The sequence below is a fragment of the Eurypyga helias genome, unplaced genomic scaffold (genome assembly GCF_000690775.1).
Source record: "Eurypyga helias isolate BGI_N326 unplaced genomic scaffold, ASM69077v1 scaffold2813, whole genome shotgun sequence".
Classification (NCBI taxonomy): Eukaryota; Metazoa; Chordata; class Aves; order Eurypygiformes; family Eurypygidae; genus Eurypyga; species Eurypyga helias.
In genome coordinates, this window is record NW_010242924.1 from 63,259 (window position 1) to 84,082 (window position 20,824).

Here is a 20,824-nt window from a genome sequence, read left to right on the forward strand (position 1 = left end):
AGAAAACAAGAAGCTGATATAAGTTGCAACCATTCAGGGATGTTTAGGCATCCGTGGTCTTTTCCTGGCAGGCACATGCCTGTATCAGTTCCTTCCACACCGTGCCCCTCAGCCTGCTGCTAGGCATCCGCTGCAGCCATGGGTGATGTAGCCAATAGACCTGCTGTCCTGCTTCAGGCTGCTGAGAGGGTTGGGAAGGGAAGCAATCCAGAACATTTGCATGGAGCACACACATGGGGTGAATTTTGGGGTTGTTACAGAGAGGTGAACAAGGTATTCTATATTCCCATCTGCCCTTGAAGCCCTGGTTAATTCCTGACTTTCCAGGGTGATTGGGAATGAGGTGAGATGGGCTCAGCATGGCAAGGAGACTGTAGATTGGAGAGACAACAGTGGCTAATGCTGCAGAGACGCTCTGCAGAGCTGGCAGCCATGCAGCTGGCATTGGCAGAGGAGGAGGGTTGGTCTGCGAGGTGTGTGGGTTACACCAGATCCTGTATGCTTTGGACCAGCCACCTGGGACGTGCTGCTTGTGTTGCTCTGTGTGAGGGGCAAGGATGCCTTGTGTCGCTGCTCTGGGGCATGTGACAGCCTCTGGTACTGGGTGTCGTCAGGCCTCACGAGGCTAACCTGCCCCTCTGAGCCCAGGGACGCTTCAGCCAGACAGACAGCAAAGGAGCTTTCCTACCCGACTAACAGGTCACTGAAAATATCAAAAGTGGAGCAGGCATCGTGCTTGAACTGATCTAAACTCTCTGTAGGTCCTTGTAAAATGGGATATGGATTTTTCAACTCCACTGCCCCCCTCCCCAGGCTAGTTCCCCACCCTCCCATTGCAAGTGTCCCTCCCAGGCTTGCTGACCTGCCCCCTGCCAGCTGGTAGGCTTTTCTGGCCACGTTGACCTGCGAACCTCAAGTCTCTCCTGTGTTTCAAGTGAGTTGGGTAATCGCACCAGTCACCTACCAGGAGACTTCCCAGGGGCTGGCCTCTTTTCTGCAGCAGTACAAGAGCCTAATGGTATAAAGGGGTCTTTTCCCATGCTAGAATCTCAGAGTAACAGAAGAGAGCCCAGTCAGGTTGCAGCCTCTCCACTCTTGTTAGACAGCGATGCCTTTCCCTATAGCCTGTTTCTTTCCCCATCTTGGCAAGCCTAACTTTTATAGTCATCACTGTGCTCTGTATCCTTGATAGGCCTCCTCCTGGCTCACTCAACCCATCACCACATCCTCTTGTCGCTCCTGAAGTTCACAGCAAAAAGGGAGAGGAAAATTCTGTAGGAGACACCTTAGGCATAACCCTTCTCCCTTTCTTTTCTGCTCTTAGCCTATGCCTTCCAGCTTCCTAGGGCAGTGCCAATCCGTGTACTTCAGACTGTATCTCCTGGGGACAGGGACATCTCTGTTAGCTGCAGAGCACCACCCTCGCTCAGAGCCTGGGAGAGCGAGCAGGCTGCATTGATGCAGGAACTGCAGCGCTGGGGTTAGGTGGGCAGTGGGTACAGGACCTGGCCGCCTGTCGGGGAAGCTCAGCAAAAGCAGCCCTGTGGGCACTGCTCCCTGGCCAGCACTCGTCCTGTGTTCCCTTTGGTCATGTCCTTCTGGGTCTAGACACATACTGTACCGTGCAAACCCTGAAGCTTGGCTCCTCCATTAGCTCTTTTGGCAAGATAGATCTTTCTGTTCCTATCAATTCATGGGCATGTGATAGGACTCGATGGAAAGTGAGGTGAGGCTAGTAATTTGACGCGACAGTTGATATTGGGCCTAGGCTGCATTTCCCACTGGCCAGGACTTAGCTTCACAGAGCTTTTAAGAGTATTTTTAGTCCTCAGAAAATAAAAGAGAAACTAAACCTGACTCTGCGTGCTGTTGCCACTGCATACTCGGCTATTTTTACTTCCGACAGACCCGGCCTGGGTCCAGCTTTTAAAAAAAGGTGGAATTATTTTACTTCCATTAAGAAAAAAAACCCCAAAGCCTGATGTTATCAAGTCAGCAAGGGGATATCTGATCCCAAAGTTGTCAGGCAGACGTCTCTTTAAGGGGCATGTCAGAGAAATGTAGGGAGCTTGAACAGATCAGCAGATCAGCTCTCCCACTGCAGAGGCTTGGTGCTGGCACAGACCTCACTGCAAGAGTGCTTGGAACACGAGTGGCACCCACAGGACGCTTAGAAAACTGACATCCCTACCCCAGGCAGGATGCTGAGCCGAAAAGTCCTGCACAAGCCCTGGCCCTGCCCTCCTCCCTGCTGGGTCAGAGGGGGCTCAGGCAGGCTGGGGAGCTGAGAGCGTGCTGCAGCGAGCTGGGACTCGGTCCCTGTGGGGGACACGGGGGTCAGCTCCACATCTAGGTCAGACAGGTGCCAAGACTCTTACACAGGGTCCCTCAAAAGGTACTAAGGTTCCATGAACAGCAGCACTTCTTGCAACACAGGGGAGTGGGAGCAGGGGGATGTTTTCAGCACAGATAGCATTCATTTCTTAAGAAGCAGCTGCCGGGAAAGTTAAGTGATCGAGGGGTGGTACTTCCCAAACTTTGCCCTGTACTGCTGCATCTCAGACTGTGTATGTAAGCCATGCCATCTTTGTTGCCCTGCCAGCCCCTCCTTGCTGATACTGTCAAGAAGGGGGGTCCAGGGGTGCCTATGGTGGTGACAGTTTGGTGGGATGAGTGCCTTCTGTCTTGGGAACTGGTCAGTTGTGTTCCATGTGAGAAATGGGTTTGTGCGGGAGCTGGAAGGCAACTGCTTTCTCTTGCTGCTGTCTTGTTGTCAGGCTGTGGCACCAAATCCTACGTAAGAGTCTTCAGTCCGGACCAGCTGCACCGCATAAGTGGCCACTGTATGTTGCAGTTCAAGCTCAGGTGGCTGCATGTTTGGTGTGGTGTGAAATCCATCTTTGGGATTACGGTGTATGTACCCTCAGCCTTGCTCCAGCCTGCTCTCGCTCATCTCCCTCCTTACGCTCACTTCCTTTCATATCTCAGTTTACATCCCCTTACATTTCTTTTCTGCTCAGTGCTTGCCTTCCTGCTCCTCTGAGCTCACCCACTGCACCTCCCCGCTCCGTTCTGCCATCCTTCAGCGTCCCTCTCGGAGCTGCGTTGTAACCAGCCCGCCTGTCTTAAAATCAACCGTCGAGGGAATCAAAACCAACAGCAGGTAGTAAGAAGCCACCTGAATACCCCAAGCTCACTGCCAGGTCCTGATTTTTTGGCCGTGCCGTTTTCCTTCATCTAGATATGACCCATCAGGCTGTAAGATCTTTGGGGAGGGGATCTTGGCGTGATGGTTATGTCTGGAGTGTCACAGTCGGGGTCTCGGGGGTTGACGTGCTTTTGTCCGCTGCAGCGCCTGCAGGTCTCTGCGCTCAGCACCTGGCGCTGGGCTGCGCTACGCAGGGGTCAGTCTGCTCACCAGCTCTGCGGCTGTGGCGATGACAGCAGGGTACAACAGTGCCTTTGCAAATGCTGATTAAATCTTTTGCCTCAAGGAGTGTCGAACAGGATGGGGAACAAGAGGAGGACAAACACTTCTTCAAAATTAACAAGCCAAAGTCCTTGGGCAAACAGACCTCTGTCTGCTCGGTGAGGAGGGATGGAGGGTAAATCCCTCTGCGTCTCTCTTATCTTTTTTTAATGCACTTAAGTCCTTTGTGTCCTTATAATCTGATTGAGGGTCCCTAATACTGATGCAACCTCTGCAGCCATCCCTCTGCCAAGCACTGGAGGATGGCATGCTTCTCCTTGGGAGAAGGAAATGAGCTCTTTCCCCCATTTCCTCCCTACCCCTCCCAGTTCCCTCTCCACGCTGCTTATCAAAATGCACAGTGAAAGCATCCCGGAGGGCTGTGTGTTGGTTTCTCCTAGGCTGAGAACGGCATCTCCCTGCACCAATGACATCCTGCTCACTGGCATGAGGGAGTGGTCCCCACTATGACCCTTGTTCTGCCAGGGAGCTGTGATTCATGCCTGAAGTCCTGTAGCTTGCTCTGGATTCCTCCATAATCTTTCAACAGTGTATTCCTGACCCTTTTAATTTTCCCACCTGTTTACTTGGTTTACTGGCGGTTCCTGACATTCCTGTCTTTCCATCCTTTCCTGGCTTTTAGGTAGGTGCCATTCATTCCAGCAGAGGTTGGAATGAACAGAGGTTGTCTTCCTTAGGAAACCAGAGCATGTTTATAGAGGGAAAGACATGGATGAAAATGAGAGTTTACTGTTTCATCCAGGGCTTTATTAGTGTTGTTCCTCAGGGATCTCCCTAGATAATCTCAGGTTTGGGATTCCCTGGCTGCCCTTTCTGAAATAACTCCCTCGAACGTGTTGGGGCTACCAGGATGGAGTCTTGCTCACCGGCTACCTGCTTCTGGGAATGGAGGTAAAAGAAGCAATGGGCAACATTTTCTGACACACTACTGTGTAGTGGAGGAGAAAGGTGTTACTTATGCTTAGGTGAATTCTCCACACGGAGTCAGAAATGGAAAATGGGAAGGGGAAGGAAATTACTCAGTGTGGTATGAGTTCACCTCTTCGGCTTCATGTCTTTCTCTCCATCCTCAAAGTCTGCCATCCTCCCATAGCAGCCACTTGGAGCAGCAGTTCCTTTGCTCTGGAGAGCTCCAGGCCTGCTCAATCCTGCTTCTCCTGTTCAACAGGAACAGCAGGACTCTTCAAAGGAAGCGGCTATATGGCATTAATAGCATCACGCCCAGGAGCCTCTGTCCCCACACACCACGGCTTACAGGTGTAAAGTCACAGAATCTTTTAGGTTGGAAAAGACCGTTAAGGTCACCAAGTCCAACCGTTAATGCCACCTAGACCTCCATGTGGGTGCTGCTACCGCCAAAGAGATTTTGCTGTCAGACTGTATAAGTGGGTGCTGTTGGCCTGGTTGGTGTGGCTTATTCCAGCTGCTGAGGGGCTGTTGGTACTGTGCCAGCCAAGCTGCTTTGGGTGCTCCATCCCTGAAGAGCACCAGGATTTAGGTGTTGTGGCAGGTAACGCTTTTATGGGGGGCTGGTGTGAGCATCCCAGTAAAAGCTATTCCGTGACGTGGTAAAAAGCCCTCTGTTCCGTGAGGTGGCAAGCAAACGTGGCATGGAAACGCAGTGTGAGTGGCAGACGTGTGCCTCTGCCTAGGGTGGAATATTCGTCAGCAGGCTGTGGGTTTTTTCAGGTGTACAAGTTGTTCGAAAGGCATCACTTCAAAACTGATGTGGAGTGTTTGCTTTTAGTTGTTTGTGTTTATGCAGTGGATTGATTGCAAAATATTAATGCCTCGATGTGATTAGTAAGTGTAGCACATAATTGGTTCTTGTGATCAGACTAGATAAACTCATGTGTGTTTCTAAGGAAGCACTTGTATAGTGTAAACTCAAAGTTTTATTCTGTTTGAATCCTCCTACATTTACCTTGAAAGGTTTGTTGGGGTTTTTTCGGGTTGGTTTTTTTTTTTTCAATAGCTCTTCCTCCCAGCAAGACTCACCCCAATTTCACAAGAACTGATTACCAGAGACCATATGGCTGGCCAGAAATAACTGACAGTTGAACAAATACCTGGCTTTTTTTTCCCAATTTGTATTTAACACTGTATTTGCTACCAATACAGCACTTCAGCTGCTGTTCCTGGTCCGTTGATGCTGCTGTGGTGGTTTGCATGGTGACAGTCACTGGTGCTTCCCAGTCACTGGGAACTGTTTTCAGTGTGCTGTTTGCTTTGTTGTAGTTGAGGTTGTTTCTGTTTATTTGGGTTCTACTTTTATTACAGTTGCCTTACTTGGTGAAGGCTGAAATACCTTTGTTGAATTCATAGTTCATAATCTATTTGCTATAGGTCACTTTTTCAAATATAAACAGTGAGAGGTCACAGAACATTTAACTTCTCATTTTTAAGAACAATCTAAAAGCTTATTTTTATAACTGCAGGTTTGATTGACATTTAATGTCTTTCTTTTTAAAAACAGGATCATCTAGAGGGCATTGAGGTCTGAAGCTCTTCATTTGCCCAACAGATTGATGGTGATTCGAGAGTTTGAATGGGTTAATTTCTGTCCTCATTAATGTTTTGAATAAAAGTGAAGCTCACAGCAGCATGGTTAGACCTGAAGGCAGTCTAGCCAGTATTCTTGGGATTGCCGGGTTCAGCTGAGATCTCAGGTGTTTGGGAGAGGGAAGCTCCCTGGAGCGCAGGGAACATCTTACTTAGCAAATTTTGGCACCTGCATGTCAAGGTTCCCTGTGTCACTAAGGAATCATGAGGATTTATCTTGTTTTACCTGCAGGGGTTCGTCTGGATCGAGTCCGCGGAGGCCGTCAGAAATACAAGAGGAGACTGGATTCTGAGAGTAGCACTTACCTGAGCCTACAGATCCCTCCCCCAGCAAAAAAGCCACGTACGTACTGGTCTTGAATCGTGGTCCTCTGAGCAACCACTACGTTTCTTTTTTTTTGGGCTCCCAAAACGTGCAGTGGAGCAGGTGCCACGTCTGATTTCCATACCAGTCACCAGCACTAGGATTTCGTTCCTTCCGATCACAGCACAGAGGTAGATTAGGTCATCTCAGCTTCGGCCCAGGTGCTGTATTCATTGTGCCTAGGGTTAAATACGAGACCTTTCCTAGGAGATCATGTAAATCCATTTAGTGCTATCCTGATCCTTCCCTGTATCCAAGCTATGTTAATAAAACCTGCCCCTTGCTGATTTCCACACTACCCATAGTTCTCTGAACTTCTCCACATCCCACCAACTGATTATTCGTGCCTCCTCCTCCCCTTGTTGGACCTACTTGATGACCTTATAGTAGCTTCCTGCTTTTGTTCTCCCCGTATGGAGCTGGTTTGGTGTAGGCAGATCACTACAGTTTGTGTAGCTGCAGTGTAGTCTGCTGTTGTGACCAAACCCATCTCTGAGGTCCTATGGGCTCCCTATAGGCCTGTCTTACCTAGGAAGGTCCTTCTGGAAAGGGCTGTTATGACACCTTATGTCACGAGACACACAACAACTTCTCCTTTCAAATGTGCAGTGACTAAGATCGTCTCCCACTTGCTGGTGGCTGAGCCAGAGAAGATTTATGCCATGCCTGATCCAACCATGCCAGAGAGTGACATCAAAGCCCTGACAACCCTCTGTGACCTGGCAGACAGGGAACTGGTGGTGATCATTGGCTGGGCAAAGCACATCCCAGGTAAATGGGGAATTACAAGGGTGTAAACATGAACAGCAAAGGGAGCTGTTGTTTATTGCCGTAGCATGTGGTGATGGGTGGAAATGAGTGTCACAGAAGACTGCTTGTGGTGGGCTTTCACTGGTAACAGGCTCCAATATAGCCAGTGGTGTAAATGCGTAGGTGGATGTGTGTGCGCCCGGGGATTATGCAGGAGGCTTTGAGATGATATGACGAAGTTCCGGTTGTACCTGGCATTGAATGGCGCAGAGAATGCTGTGGGAAACAGCCCTTGGGATGGTACGGTGGACTTGAGTGATTTTGCACCGCATCAACATGACCCAGGTCTGTTGTGTTTATAGATGAACAGTGTGATGGCAGTGACTGGGCTTTACTGCTGCTGACAGGGCAGGTATCCACCCTGTCTGGAGCGGGCATTCTCGCCCAGACCCAGGGAAATTTTCCACCTACTGGATTCATCACGGAACAAGTCCCATTGGGATGGAGGACGCAGTGTTGTCAGTGACTCTCCAGGCCTCAGAAGGCTCACTCTGTACTCACTCTCGTTGAGTGCCTGTACGACTGAGTGACGTAGCAAGTGTCTGACACTTGCAGGTAGGATGGACCCAGGCTGAAGGAGCAGACACGGCCCTCAAGGGGGTTTTGAGGACAAAGATTTGGACTGAGAAGGGAAAATGCCCCCTCTCTCCAGTTTCCCCCTGCCAGAAAAGGATAGGTTGGATTTGGGTGTGGAGAAGGTTAGCCAGGGAACTTAGGGGATGTCCTTGAAGTTTACATGGCTGCTTTCCAAAGACTGCTTCAGACACTCACTATGAACAGCTCACTACAGCCATCTCCTGCCTTCTCTCCCTCTTCCTTGTGTAAGGAGAATAACCAAGGCTCAACCACAGGATCAAGGGATTTAACCCATATTGCACATTGTCTTCCACTGCACAGGTCAGTGTCCTCCTGCTTTTCTTCTTGCCTTTAAGCTCTTCCTTGTTTGGTGAGGCATCTTGGCATGAGTGAGCGGGCAGTTTACTTCTCCCACGTATTTTGTTTCTCTTTGAAGCTCCTCTTTTGGCTCTTTGGTGGCTGCTTCTCTTTTTTCAGAGGGACTATTTCCCTCTGAAAGGTCAGTAGTTTCCTGGGCTGTATGGAGTATGGACTGCTACGTGGTGGGACTGTAAAGTCTGGAGAAACTCGTTCAGGACAGTGTTAATCTCAGTGGTGCCCTTCTTACACGAGATCTGCAGGGATTACACCCGTCACTAGTGCTGGAATCCATCTGGGGCTGATTCATCACAAATGGGGTTACAGTGGCGATTAGGGAACTAATCAGCCTGGATTGCTCTACTAACCCAGTACTGAGGGTGTTAACAGGGGCAGCTTTAGTGCAATGCAATTAGCTGCTACGGCTGCCCCGTGAGCCGCTGCTCTGCGTTCTAACCTTGGCTATTCCTATAGGGGTGCCCTGCTGTCGTTCCCTAACTTGCCCTTGTGGGATGAGCCTGGGATGCTCAGCTCTGAGTTCCTACAGAGTTTTCCAGCCTGTGATATTACCCCAGAACAGGGGTATAGTAGAGATTAGTCCTGCGCCGTGAAAGGGGCTCTTCCTCTCCTCTCTGGAAGGCAGGACATACCTGCCATCATCTCAATTTTCTCCATATGTTTTCCTGTCCTTTCAAAGGCCCTGCAGCATGGTAACAGCCACCAGCCTGGCAGAGTTGAGAGCAGCAGCAGTATTCTAATGGGACTGTGTGTAAGGAGAGAGCTCAGGGATTGTTACACAAGGTAGCCGTACCGAGGAATCAAAGGCAGTTCATAAAAATGGCACAAAACACCTGGTAGTTCTGAACCAAGTACAAAACATACTGAGTTAGGCAGCAAGGGGGCAGAGCAGGGCAGGTCCAGCAGGCTGCCAGGTGTCATTATCCGTGCCCTGTATTTCTGCCTTCCAAGAATTTTGAGCAAAACGGGACATTGCCTCCTGTGTGCGTGAACTCTTGGATGGAGAGAGATGGAGAAAGGAACAAAAGTCACACATTCCCGCCTTGTGTTCACACGGGAATTAGTACAGAACAATGTGACGTTCAAGTCATAGCAACTTCAGGTCCCAGGTGTTGGCGCAAACTTCTGCCCCGCAGTGTTAGCAAATAAAATCAGTTCAGCTTCAAGATGCTCCTATGATAACAGGGAAGCGTGATGATTTAATGGTGTTTAGCAAATGTTATTAGCTCAATGGCCTTGTGAGCCATTAGCTCAAAGCCACACTTAGCCAATGAGGAGTTGTCCCTTTCCTTCTCTAGGAGGCCCCTACTCACCCTCCCCCCCGTGCTAATTGTCTTTGAACAACATCTACCTTTTCTGTGTGCCTTGATGCAGGGAGACACTTCTCCTCTGGAGGGGTGAGGACTGAGGCTCTCCCAGGGTAGCTGTTGTGCTGTTCTCACTAGGAAGACGATAGTACTAGCACAGAATGAAATATGGCAAGTGGAGTGACAGCAGCTGTGTCTGGAGTGGCCTCAGATCCTATAATTACATCTCCCTTTATTACCTCTGCTAATGGCCCTCCAGGATGACAGAAATGATAATAAATTAACAGATTATGAACTCCACTTGCCACAAATTATGTGACTCTTTTTTTTTTTTTTTAATTCTGGGAGCTCCCAGTGCCAAACCACTGAAAAAAAAAAAACCCCACACATGAGAAGAAAACCCCCGACACCCTGAATGTCACATCAGCTATTGCAAATAAAGCAGCTTTTCCCAACCTGCACCTGGGAACGCTGGTGCTGGAGACAGAGGCTCCTCTTTTGGGATCTTAGGGAGGGCATTCCTAGTGGAGCATTCAGCATCTTTCAGGATAAGACCAAAGGAGCAAGAGACAGATCACTAGGGGGAGAGTCTTTCTGGATGTAGTGCCATCAAACAGCTCAGGAATGCAAAAAGGGCAATTCTGGCAATTCCTGTGAGCTGTAAGATGGTGAGGCAGTTGAAATTCACAGCTAGAGGTTCTCCGGCATTATGAACTTGTAATAGCAAGCCTGTGATTTTGGCCAGGTGAAATTAGCATTTACCTTTCCTGATCTCAAGTTTTATAGCATGGGAGAGCCCAGGTTATATGATCTTCCCTCGTCTGTGAAGGGAATGATCCAGGCACAGCCCTCCTGCCCTTGCATTCCACATGTAAACACTGCAGGGAAAGGGTCCCGATTCTGTCAGACGTTTGGAGTCCAAGCCTGGCACTGCAGCACTCCTCTCCTCAAGCCCGCCTGCCGGAGCTGGAATCGTTGGCTACCTGGGAGTGTGTCTGGCAGGGGGTTTTCCCGGGTGGGTAGGGCAATTGCAGCTGGTTCCTCTGTTCTTGGCACAGACTAACGCTTTGGCTTTCTGTGCAATTCCCACCTGCCATAACTGCCTCTGGGAAAGGGTGATCAGCAGAGATGCTGAATGCACAGGCTACTACTAGGGTGAAATCAATTTTTGTACTTGAGCAGAAAAGTGTGAGCCGTGTCCATCCCGAATCCTCTCACTCTACTACATGACTGTTTCTCCATCTTCAACAGATTTCATTGGCAGGCTGCAGCGAGGTGATGGCATAAGCCCTTTGTAGCCCAGATGGGGAATGAAGACATAGAAAGACCACGTGCCTGACCCAGAAACTGGACTTAAGGCAGTAGCTGAAATGCTGGGCTGTTCTTGGTGGTCAGATGTAGGAGAGGGGTGACCAACGGAGAGATTCCAGGTGCTGGAGACTGTGACAGTGGCTCTGACAGCACCGTTACCCCTGTCTCAGGGCTAATGCATCAGTTCCATGTGCAGCAAGCAGGAGACCTGGGGAGACAGGATCCCAAGCCTTTGAACTACATCAGGCTGCACTGGGACTCAGCCAGGAGGGCTGCATGCAGGAGCAGCACAGTACCGGCTGCAGGAGGTAAGGGCAGAAGGTGAGGCAAAGCACGAGGCACCCCTGAAGTACTCGCAGCCTGAGCAAGCGGTGGGATTCACCAGGTCCATGGAGCATAGGCTGTGCTGTGCAGGAATCAATCTCGCAGTCATGGAGCTGGATTTCCAGCTCTTCTCCCCAGTAGCCCGGACTCCTCTTTAGCTGTTCCCTCTGGCAGTCCTCCCCAATGGTTTATTGATTCTTCCCTCCCACCCACTGCTCCCCTCAGACCTTGCACACACAACACGTGACAGCTGATTGGTATCTGTTAATTAATGTGGCCTGGGGCCTCTTTTCTATTCAGTGGCCTGATAAGGGAAATTGGATGTCCAAGGGCTGCCAGGCCATTATCACCCTTTGCTTCCCCTGGCAACACAAACACAAAACATGGCGTAGTGATAAATAAATACCACTAACCCACCCTTCTGCCTTCCCTTCCCCAGCTGAGATAGTGCAGATAGCAAAAGAGAACCCACAGCCAGTCAATATAGCAATCATCGTCTCTTTTGTTAATTGCCAACTTGATAACAAGAGAAATCAAATGATCATCATGGTGGCTGGCTACCTCGGCCTGACGCGGGGCCAAGAGCTGCGAGCAGGGAGGGCTGCAGGATAAAGGAATCCTGCTGAGCCTCGTGCACAGCCAGCCGGGCTGGGAGGCTCCTGGACAAGGCTGATGAGCTCACAGGCCTCTTGGTGAGCTCCAAGGCTTAGTAAGTGCCTGGGGAGAAAATGGGTAGAAAAAAAACCAGCTGAAGGGTGCCTGGGTGTCCCGTTCTCCCACCTTTAGGTGCAAGGAGCTGCCAAAAAGCACAGCCTGTGCCTGCCTATCCGTGGTGGGCAGGAGCTGCCTGGATGGGACTGGCACACTGTGCTTGGCACCCCTGTCTGTAATGGCTGTTGCACGGTGCCTGTCTCCCAGGGTCTGTCGTGATCAGGCCTTCAAGGTACCTGGTGCAGGGGACACAGCAGACACAGCTTGCCTTCCCACACGGTTTCCGGTTTATCCCCTCGGGGCAGACAGTGCCTCTGTGTTGGCCTCTCTGCTTTCTCCAGGGAGCCCCAGGGCTGTCAGGGTCTGTCTCCACATGGTGATTGCTCTTTGTGTTTGCAGAGAATGGCTTGGTTCACTCTTGGGTGCTGGTTCTGTTGCTGCTGGGTTTGGCTGTGATTGAGGTCCTTGTATGGCACCATAAAGGTGGGTTTGGCACTGGGTAGGGTTGTTGGCTGTGAGGTGCAGAAAGGTGATGGTGCGGAGCTCTGGGAGTGATGAGGCATAGAAGAAGATTCTGTTCACAGATGTATTCAGCTTTTGAATACATTTTTGCTCTGTTTATGGCAGGATCTTTTCTCATGTTGGCCAGGATGAGAGACTGTGGTATGCTTGGAATTCAGGCCTGTGTCCTTGCCTCCTGTCCCCGTCTTTTCTGCCACCTGGAGCTCTTTGCATTTTGGTCAGCCAGGGCAGACTAGGCTGCAGTACAAAACTGCAGAGGAATAGTGAGCTGGAATATGTGGTACAGATGCGTTGCAGCTACGGAAGAAGCAGAGAGCATTGAGAAGAGGTTATCGTTAACCTTGGGTTGCCATACATGCATCAGAGCACCAGGACTCCTCTTTGAGGCTGTGGGCGGCCATGGGAGCAGAGAGAAGGGTAAGATCCACATGTGCCGATTGCCACACGGCCAGGGTCGCTTTAGTAAGCTTTATTTTCCCTTTGAAAGCAGCAGGTCAATGGGGAAGAGTGCTTGGGATGAATCCCAGGGACACTAAGGACCCTAGACACTGTGCTGCACACCCACCTGACCCTCTTTGTCTTCTGCCCTGTCAGGGTTCTCCAACCTCTCCCTTGGGGACCAGATGAGCCTCCTGCAGAGCGCCTGGATGGAAATCCTCATCCTGGGCATTGTGTACCGCTCCCTGCCGTATGAGGACAAGCTCGTCTACGCTGAGGACTACATCATGGATGAAGAGCACTCTCGTCTGACGGGGCTGCTGGAGCTCTACCTGGCCATCCTACAGCTGGTGCGCCGCTACAAGAAGCTCAAGGTGGAAAAGGAGGAATTTGTCACGCTCAAAGCTCTGGCCCTCGCCAACTCAGGTACAGCCCTGGCCCAGCCTCACAATCAGGGAGTCAAGGCCCATGCTGTTATCTAGCCTGGGGGGAAACTAGAGCCTGCTGCCGAAGCCTGTGCTCTGCAGCATCCTCAGAGCTCCCCTCTGTCGGCAGACCTCAGCTGGAGAGCAGGGGGAAGTGGAGCTTGCTGCTGCTGGAGCCCCACTGGTGCTCTGGCCCTCTGTTAGGGAGCGGGACAGGCGGGGATGGGCTGCCTGCTGGTTCCTGGTGGTAGAAGGAAGGCTGTGGAGCCCTTCTCCGCAAGCTGATTCTAGTGCCGTGAACTCAGAAAAAGGGATGTGGGCCACGCCTGCATCCACCTCAGTAGTGTTGGTCAGTTACAGCAAACAGGGAAACCCAGATTCCAGTTTCAAATCCCACAACATGCTGTGGGGCTGGGGCTGCCTGGTCCTGTCCTGGAGACGTTCGTTGACCACGGACACCGATTCCTCCTTTAACTGGGAGACAGTGTGGATCCAGACAGTAGAGGGCAAGACGTGCTGGCAGGAGCCTGATATTGCCCATTCTGTTTCCTCTTGCGAGGAGGCTGAGAAAGGGCAGGGCTCTCAGCCCAGTGCCTCCGTCCCAGTGCGGGAGGGCGGCAGCCCTCAATCCGGCAGGCTGGGGGAGACATGAGAGGTGCTGTGTGCTGCGCTGATCTTGTGCAAAAGCCAGGACTTGCTCAGGAGTCCGTTCCAAGGGAAACCGCTAAAGCTGCTGCGTGACGAGGGCTCCCTCTACATCCCTTGAGTCTCATTGTCTCACATCGGATCTCCTTGCCGAACTGTGGCTTGCGAGGCAGCCCAGCCGTGAGGCCAGTATCCGTGTTTGGCTAACGCCATCTTCCAGAAAGACACCCAGCATGAAGCTGAAGGGATTGAAAGAGGGGGAATCTACATCCTCTGTGTTGGCTGACTCTGATAATTAATTGTTATCTCAGTTAAAAAAAAGAAAAAGGCAGGCCTCCTGTCTTTAACGTCAGTTTGCCCGAGTTCAGCCTTCACATGCTGGTCTTTGTTGAGCTCTGTCCTGTGACCCAGGTTTTTTTACGCCCGACGGCTTGACACGGCACAGTTCCTTTTCCATAGCTGCATTCCTTGGCTGCAGATATATTACTTGAAGTGTAAGCAAGTGTCCAGGATGCTGTGGGGCTGCCCTGTCCTCACCCTTTTACACCAGTCTGTTCCTCTTTGCCACACGCACTTCTTAGCAGCAGCAATTTAGAAGAAGGAAAAAGAAAAATTACTTACAGCTCATGGATGAAAATGTTGAGTAGCATCTGTTTTTTTACTGATCCCTGTGGATTTCCACTAGAAAACTCCTCCTTCAGGCATGATTCACCACTGATAGCTACTTTGAGATCTGTCATCTAGCCAGTTACTAATCAATTGAAAGTGTGCTCTATTGATATCACATAGTGCTAATTTTTTAATGAGAATCTCCTGTGGTGCCAAGCCAAGTGCCTTATAAAAGCCCAAGTCTATTACATCTCTGCAGTTAACTTTATCAACCAAACTTGTAATCTCATCAGCGAATGAAATGAGGCTTGTTTGACAAGGCCTCCATTCCAGAGCATCGTGTTGACTGGCAGCAGTTGTAATACCTTCTTCTAAGTCTGAAGTGAGCATCTCTTTTTCTCCCCCTTTACTGTGCTCTGGTTCACATCAGGCTAGCATGAAGTTTTCAGATAAGGCCTAGGAAAATTTGTGCATCATGAGAACTTTTCTGGTCATCTTGGATTTCTCAAGAGTACTGCGACTTGTCCATCTTTAATATCTGACCTAGATGGGCCTCAGCTAGCAATTTTAGAATTCTTAAGGCCAAGTTATCCAGCTCTGCTGATTGCTGGAGAGTTTGTCCCTAGCAGATGTCTAACATCTCCTTGCATATACAGCGGACTAAGGAGTCGTCTTCATCTTCATTAGCACAGGTACCTAATCCTCCTTTTTTCGGAACAGGACAGAAATACTCACTGAGGACTTGTGTCTCCTCTGCACTGCTGCTCATGGTTTAATTGTCTCCTGGCGAAAAGAGTCCCCTTACAAATGGTCATTTTTCTTCTATTTCTTAAATATTTATAAAACTTCTTTATTGTCCTTAGCCCCTCCAGCCATGGCTTTTCCTCCAATGTCCTTCACTTCCCTTATCGATTTTCTACACTTCATAACTTCTGATTCATATAAATTGCTATCTAGTTCCCATTTTCAGTTTCTCATATATTGCTTTTTTAGCTCTAATTGCTGCCTTCACTTTGCCACTGAACCGGGATGGGCAGATGGCCAAGGCTGGCCTCTCTCGACTGCGGGACGGTGGTTTTTGGCGATGCAATCAACTCTTGTTAGAGAGCCTGCCTCCTGCCTACCAGGAAGGTCACAGGATTGAACAGGGAGAAGGGCTCCTCAGAGAGGCTGAAGTGCTAAGGTGGTGACAGGGTGATGGGTGCCGAAATCGGACATTTGTCTGGCCCGTGCTGTGAGCAGAGACACTGCAGGACCTGAGCCTTGGTGCAGTCGCGTTCCTCACGGTACAAGAGAAGCTATCCCTGCTGCTGCTGCTCGCTGCGCTGCCAGGGCTAAGCCCAGGGTGAGCCTGCGGGGACATCTGTGTCAGGAGTGGGGAAGCACCGAGCAGACGGAGCAGCACAGCCAACAATTCTGGGGCTCTTCCAGAAGGAAACCAAGGTAAGGGTCAGGAGGCACAGGCCAAGGCCTGTTCCCAGCTGCTTGGGAACAGCCATTCTCACTCCACTCGTTTCTCCTAGTGCGGTTCATAGGGGCATAATCCACAGCAGTGTGGGAGCATAATCCACAACTGTCCTGCTGTGTTATTCATACTGAAACATGAACGTCAAGCCCAGGATCTCATTTTTTCATGCCATTAAACCCTCCCACAACACACACTAAGGAAGCGAGAGGAGGGCAAGTGTATTTTTCTAATGTAACCTTCGCGTTCTTTTTAATATAAATTACTTTCCTCGGTGTATTTTTGACATGGGGTAAACTTGCAGAGCGCGCGTGTGTGTGCGCAAACAGCTGATTCCTGAAACGGCGGGAATGCAGACTACGCTGGGCCAGGCCTCAGCTCCCTCGGATCAGAGACGGGGTTTGAAGCTGAGCACTTGGATGAGCACCTATGCTGCCTCGACCTGCTTTCTGCCTTGTCTCTCACACAGATAAATTCCTGAATTTCCCCTATCCCTGCTGGGTGTAATTGCTTATGCAACCCAGCTTCTAGGGACTTTCCTCGCTTCCATCCAGCCTTGTGTATATAGGCCCTTTGTTTCTAGGAATTTAAACAAGTGAAAACAGAAGTGGGAGCTCACTCGCTCTTCGCTAGAGGAGAAGCTGACAGTAGGCTGACCTTGCCAGAGCTGTGGCCGATCTCCGAGTCCTCCGTGTTACCACACCAAGGACACACCTGCTGAGACTGGCAAAGATAATTCAAGCGAGCTCTGTCTTTACTAAGTGCCTTTTGGAGAGCTGAGAAATGAATTCTTAATGCCCAGAGCAGCCGGCGAGTCCCAACAATATGATCACCTGGTTTTTGACGGAGTAGGTGTGCTGTCCTCTTTTGTCAGGAATACAGATTGATCAGCCTGCGTATTGAAGAGCCTTCCAGGTTAGCATTCCAGCACAGGGTCCATTACGGACATCCCAGACCAGCCAAACCTTATTTCTCCTTTTTTTCCTTCGGTGCGTTTTAGTGCTGAGATGGAGTGAAGACGGTCTGGACCAAGCAAGGGGAGGTGTAGGAAATCCTGTACTAACGGGGCCTGTGAGGTCCCGGCTCTGGCAAGAAAGGCACTAGGTGAGGGGGCAGTGGGCCCCTCCATTCTCCCCACTGCCCTGCACCCCATGCCAGCGGTGGTGGAAAAGGGCTCCTGACATGAAGCCTGACTTCTAGGCCAGCTGACCCTCGGGGACATGGTCAGGCAGCCTCCCTCCACCTCAGTGCTCTGACAGCTGTAAAAATTCATAGCTATTGATTTTGTAATTAACAGTTTATCAATGCCATCGACACCAGCTCACTGATGGATTGCAAGGAAATTAATCCTGCAATGTTATTTTATTTTTCACAGTCAGCTGCCGATTTTGAGCCTCTTTCAGCAGGGAGGTGGGGGGGGGATGGGGCAGGCTTTGATCTTTATTTCCCCAATTCCTCTCCCCATATACTTCTAGTTATTTAGTGCTGTTAAGTCTTGTCACCGAACAGAAGTCAGGTGGCAGAGGGGCACAGCTTTGGGATTCTGCTACTGTGCAGCAGCATCAGGACCCAAAACCAGAGCACCCACTTTGACCTGAGGCAAGGCTCATTGCCTGCTGCTTCGAGCACCCGCTGGGATCTGCGGCCTCCGATGGGCTGCAGTCACTTCTCCCACCATGCCCCTAGCCAGAAGGGTGTTAACCAGAAAGGCTGGAGGATGTTTCTTTCCAAGCTCCAACTCTTGATGTTTCCAGTCTCCAAAATGACCTCTGCAACTTGGCAGGAAACAGATCCCACTCACTTCTCCTGGATGGTGCACGGAAGTTTTCCAGAGGGGCTGCCTGGCTGCGAGAAGTTGCCAGGCTGGCTTGGCAAGGGGCTTCTCCCTCCCTAGCATTCAGAATTGCCCTCTGTGGCTACCTCAGGTCTCTCTGATGACCTACCAGCCCTTCTCTGAGCTGCTTTGCCCGCTCTCTTGGATACAAATGCAGTGCAGCAAGAACAATCCTTCCTCAGTAGGCTTCTTGGAAATACAGCCCTTTAATATCCTCTAATTAGTGCATTCCTTCTAAACAGCTTGTTAAACAGCTATCTTGCAAGACATAATATCTTCCCAACTGTTGTAATACTTTATAAATCATACCTCATAAATAGCATTTACTGTACATGTGTCTTAGGAAATGCACGGCCTCTGATTTGCATTGCGCTCGCCGTAGAGTTGGCACGTTTCTGGAGAGATTCTGGTGCTTCAGCCAGCTCTCCTCCCTTCCTTCGAGGAACCCGTGTCCTCCCACCTGTGTCGTAGGTGTGTGTGAGCCGAGGCAGAGCGCTGCCCCACTGCAGCGGCGGGCAGTGCCATGCACACGTGTGTGCCTGCTGTAGTGTCCCTTTGCTGCTGCTTCTGGCCTCGTTGCCCCGTGGCAGGAATCGGTATCAGGGGGTTCGACAGCGATGCAAAGGCTCTGAACACTGAAGGCGAGGGATGGGTGTCTCCAGCGCTGGCAGGGCTGTAAGAAAGGAGCCAGTGTCAGCAAGATGAGAAGGAGAAGAACCTGCAATGATGCTGTGCCTGCTTAGCTGCCCTGACCTAACCGCTCTGCTCTTTGGTGCTCCCTCTGTCACCATCCTTCCCCACAAGTTAGGAGCCTGGGTTCAACCCGGGTTCCCCGGCTCGACCCTGCGCGGGGTCACTGCCAGCTTGACGCACCGAGCTGCTGTGCCTCGCAAGCCCTGCTAGCCCCTCCGGCAGCTGGTAGCCATCTAACAGGCAGCCTGGGAGAAGAGGCCTCGCAGGAGGTGCGGGTTTCCTTTACGGAAGCAGGATGCTCCCTGCGTGGCTGCTGGCAGCCTCTGAAAACCGGGGCATGTGCACAAAGGTGGGGCTGGCAGCACCCCTGGGCATGCTGGCTGTGACCTACTGGGGCTTTTCTGTCTTGCTGACACCCTGAGCAGCTGCATGGCAATTAGGCAGTTTAGACAGATGAAGTGCTATAGCAGTGTTAATTATTCTTAATGAGATTGCTCCCAAGCGGCTGCGCAGCAGCTGCTGCCCCTCACAGGGTGACTCTCTCCGTAAGGAGCGTGGAGGGCAAGGGAACGTGCAAGTCACAGAGGCCCATGGCTGACCCCTGCGCAGCTGGGGGTGGCTGGCAAAGCGGGCAGCACGCGGGGCACTGTCACCTACCCCCGGCGACTTTCTGTCCCTGCACCGCTGGGCCAGCGCCTTGCGCTGATGCTGAACTTCATGGCAGCAGCACCTGCCAGCAGGGTGGGGCTTCCCCTGCATGAAAAAAAATAAGCAACACCACCCCTCAAAAAAAAAAAAAAAAAGACATCAAAAAAATAACACCGAAAGCCCAGGAAATAAAGGAAAGAAAGAAAGGTTCTTTAGCTTCAGGACTGTAAAGGATTTCCTTCCTCATGTCTGACGTGTCTGTCTGCTGTCTTTTCCCCCTCCCCCAGACTCCATGCACATAGAGGACATGGATGCAGTGCAGAAACTCCAGGACCTTCTCCACGAAGCCCTGCAGGACTACGAGCTGAGTCAGCGCAACGAGGAGCCCCGGCGAGCAGGCAAGCTGCTCCTGACCTTGCCCCTCCTGCGGCAGACGGCTGCCAAGGCCGTGCAGCACTTCTACAGCATCAAACTGCAGGGCAAGGTTCCCATGCATAAACTCTTCCTAGAAATGCTAGAGGCAAAGGTCTGACAGCCCCCGCGCCAGCCGACAGCGGCCAGGGAACAGACTAGAAACAGCGATGCAGACACCGGAGCAATCCAAACAGCAGCAGCCGCCGGCGCCGGCTTTTATCTCCAATCATTTATTATCGAGGAATTATTTAATGTCTATCCGCCGGCGTGACTGCGGAATCTCGTGTACAGGAGGGGGAAACTCTTTTAATCAGTCACCTGTTTCTCTTTTTTTGTTTGTTTTCTCTGTGGGAAATAGCAGAACATGCTCTTGCACTTGAGGCGGTCACCGGGGCTCGGCCCCTCGGAGCAGCGATGCTCTCGGCGCCGTCCAGGCCGCCTGCCCCCCAGCTCCCTCCGCCAGTGCTGGAGGGGGAGTGGGGACAGAAGCGGGAAGAGAGGAAGAGTAGAGTCAATATAAACCTGATCTGCTGGTGTCGAGAGGGGGCAGATGGAAGGGGAAGCAGCCGGGTTCCTTCTTTGTGTCACCTTCCTGGCTCTCACCACAGAGCAGGTGCTCCTTTGGAGCAGGGTGCTGCTGGACCTCCCCTGACGCGAGCGGCTGCCTCCCGGGCTCCTCTAGCGACAGCTCACACTTGTACATACAGGCCCCACGTCTTACCGGGAAAGACGCTCCTCACGTGTAAGATATTCCGCGACCCTGTACAGCGTGTCATTGCGCCTGGCTAGTCCCTCCCGTGTGCAACCCCCGCCGGCCCCTGAAGAGGTAGGATGTGTGACCCCGAGAGAATGCCAGGCTCCTTTCCCGGGCGGCACGGCCGTCGTGCTTCAGCTCTGGGTTGACTTGATAACCTCTGCATCCTCTCCTATGTGGTGCTAACTACACTTCGGCCACACTTCTCACCCCGTGGTGTCTCAGACCTGCCTCTTCAGCTCCGCTGAGTGCCATTCCCCACTCGGGCCTTGGGGCAGCCATCACAGGGCTTCGTCTGCATGGTTACTGCCCAAGTATAAACACACCCCACGCCGGGCTTTCCTAGACTTCGTTAAAGTGATAGCTCTTTGCCGCCGCAGAGACTTCGGCTTACTGCCAAACGCTAGTTAGGAATCAAGGGCATTGCTCTTCGGAAGAGGCAGCTCTTGAGCCTGAGAGATTGCTTTTTTGTGGCAGCCTAAGGAAATAAATTAGAGGGTGGCATGAAACCCCTGATATCTCAACTGCTGTCTTCCCCTGCCTCATC

General features: G+C 51.3%; 1 protein-coding gene across 2 annotated transcripts in view; it reads left to right on the forward strand.

Annotated features, from left to right (window-relative positions):
- The window catches only part of ESRRB (estrogen-related receptor beta), a 39,700-nt gene extending 20,059 nt beyond the window's left edge, over positions 1-19,641 (forward strand). For both annotated transcript variants that reach the window (XM_010149208.1, XM_010149207.1), the window contains 4 exons: positions 6,285-6,395; positions 7,026-7,187; positions 12,947-13,216; positions 19,397-19,641. In XM_010149208.1, the coding sequence (XP_010147510.1) occupies positions 6,285-6,395; positions 7,026-7,187; positions 12,947-13,216; positions 19,397-19,641 (788 nt within the window). The remainder of the gene's footprint in view (positions 1-6,284; positions 6,396-7,025; positions 7,188-12,946; positions 13,217-19,396) is intronic.
- The last annotated feature ends 1,183 nt before the right edge of the window (positions 19,642-20,824 follow it).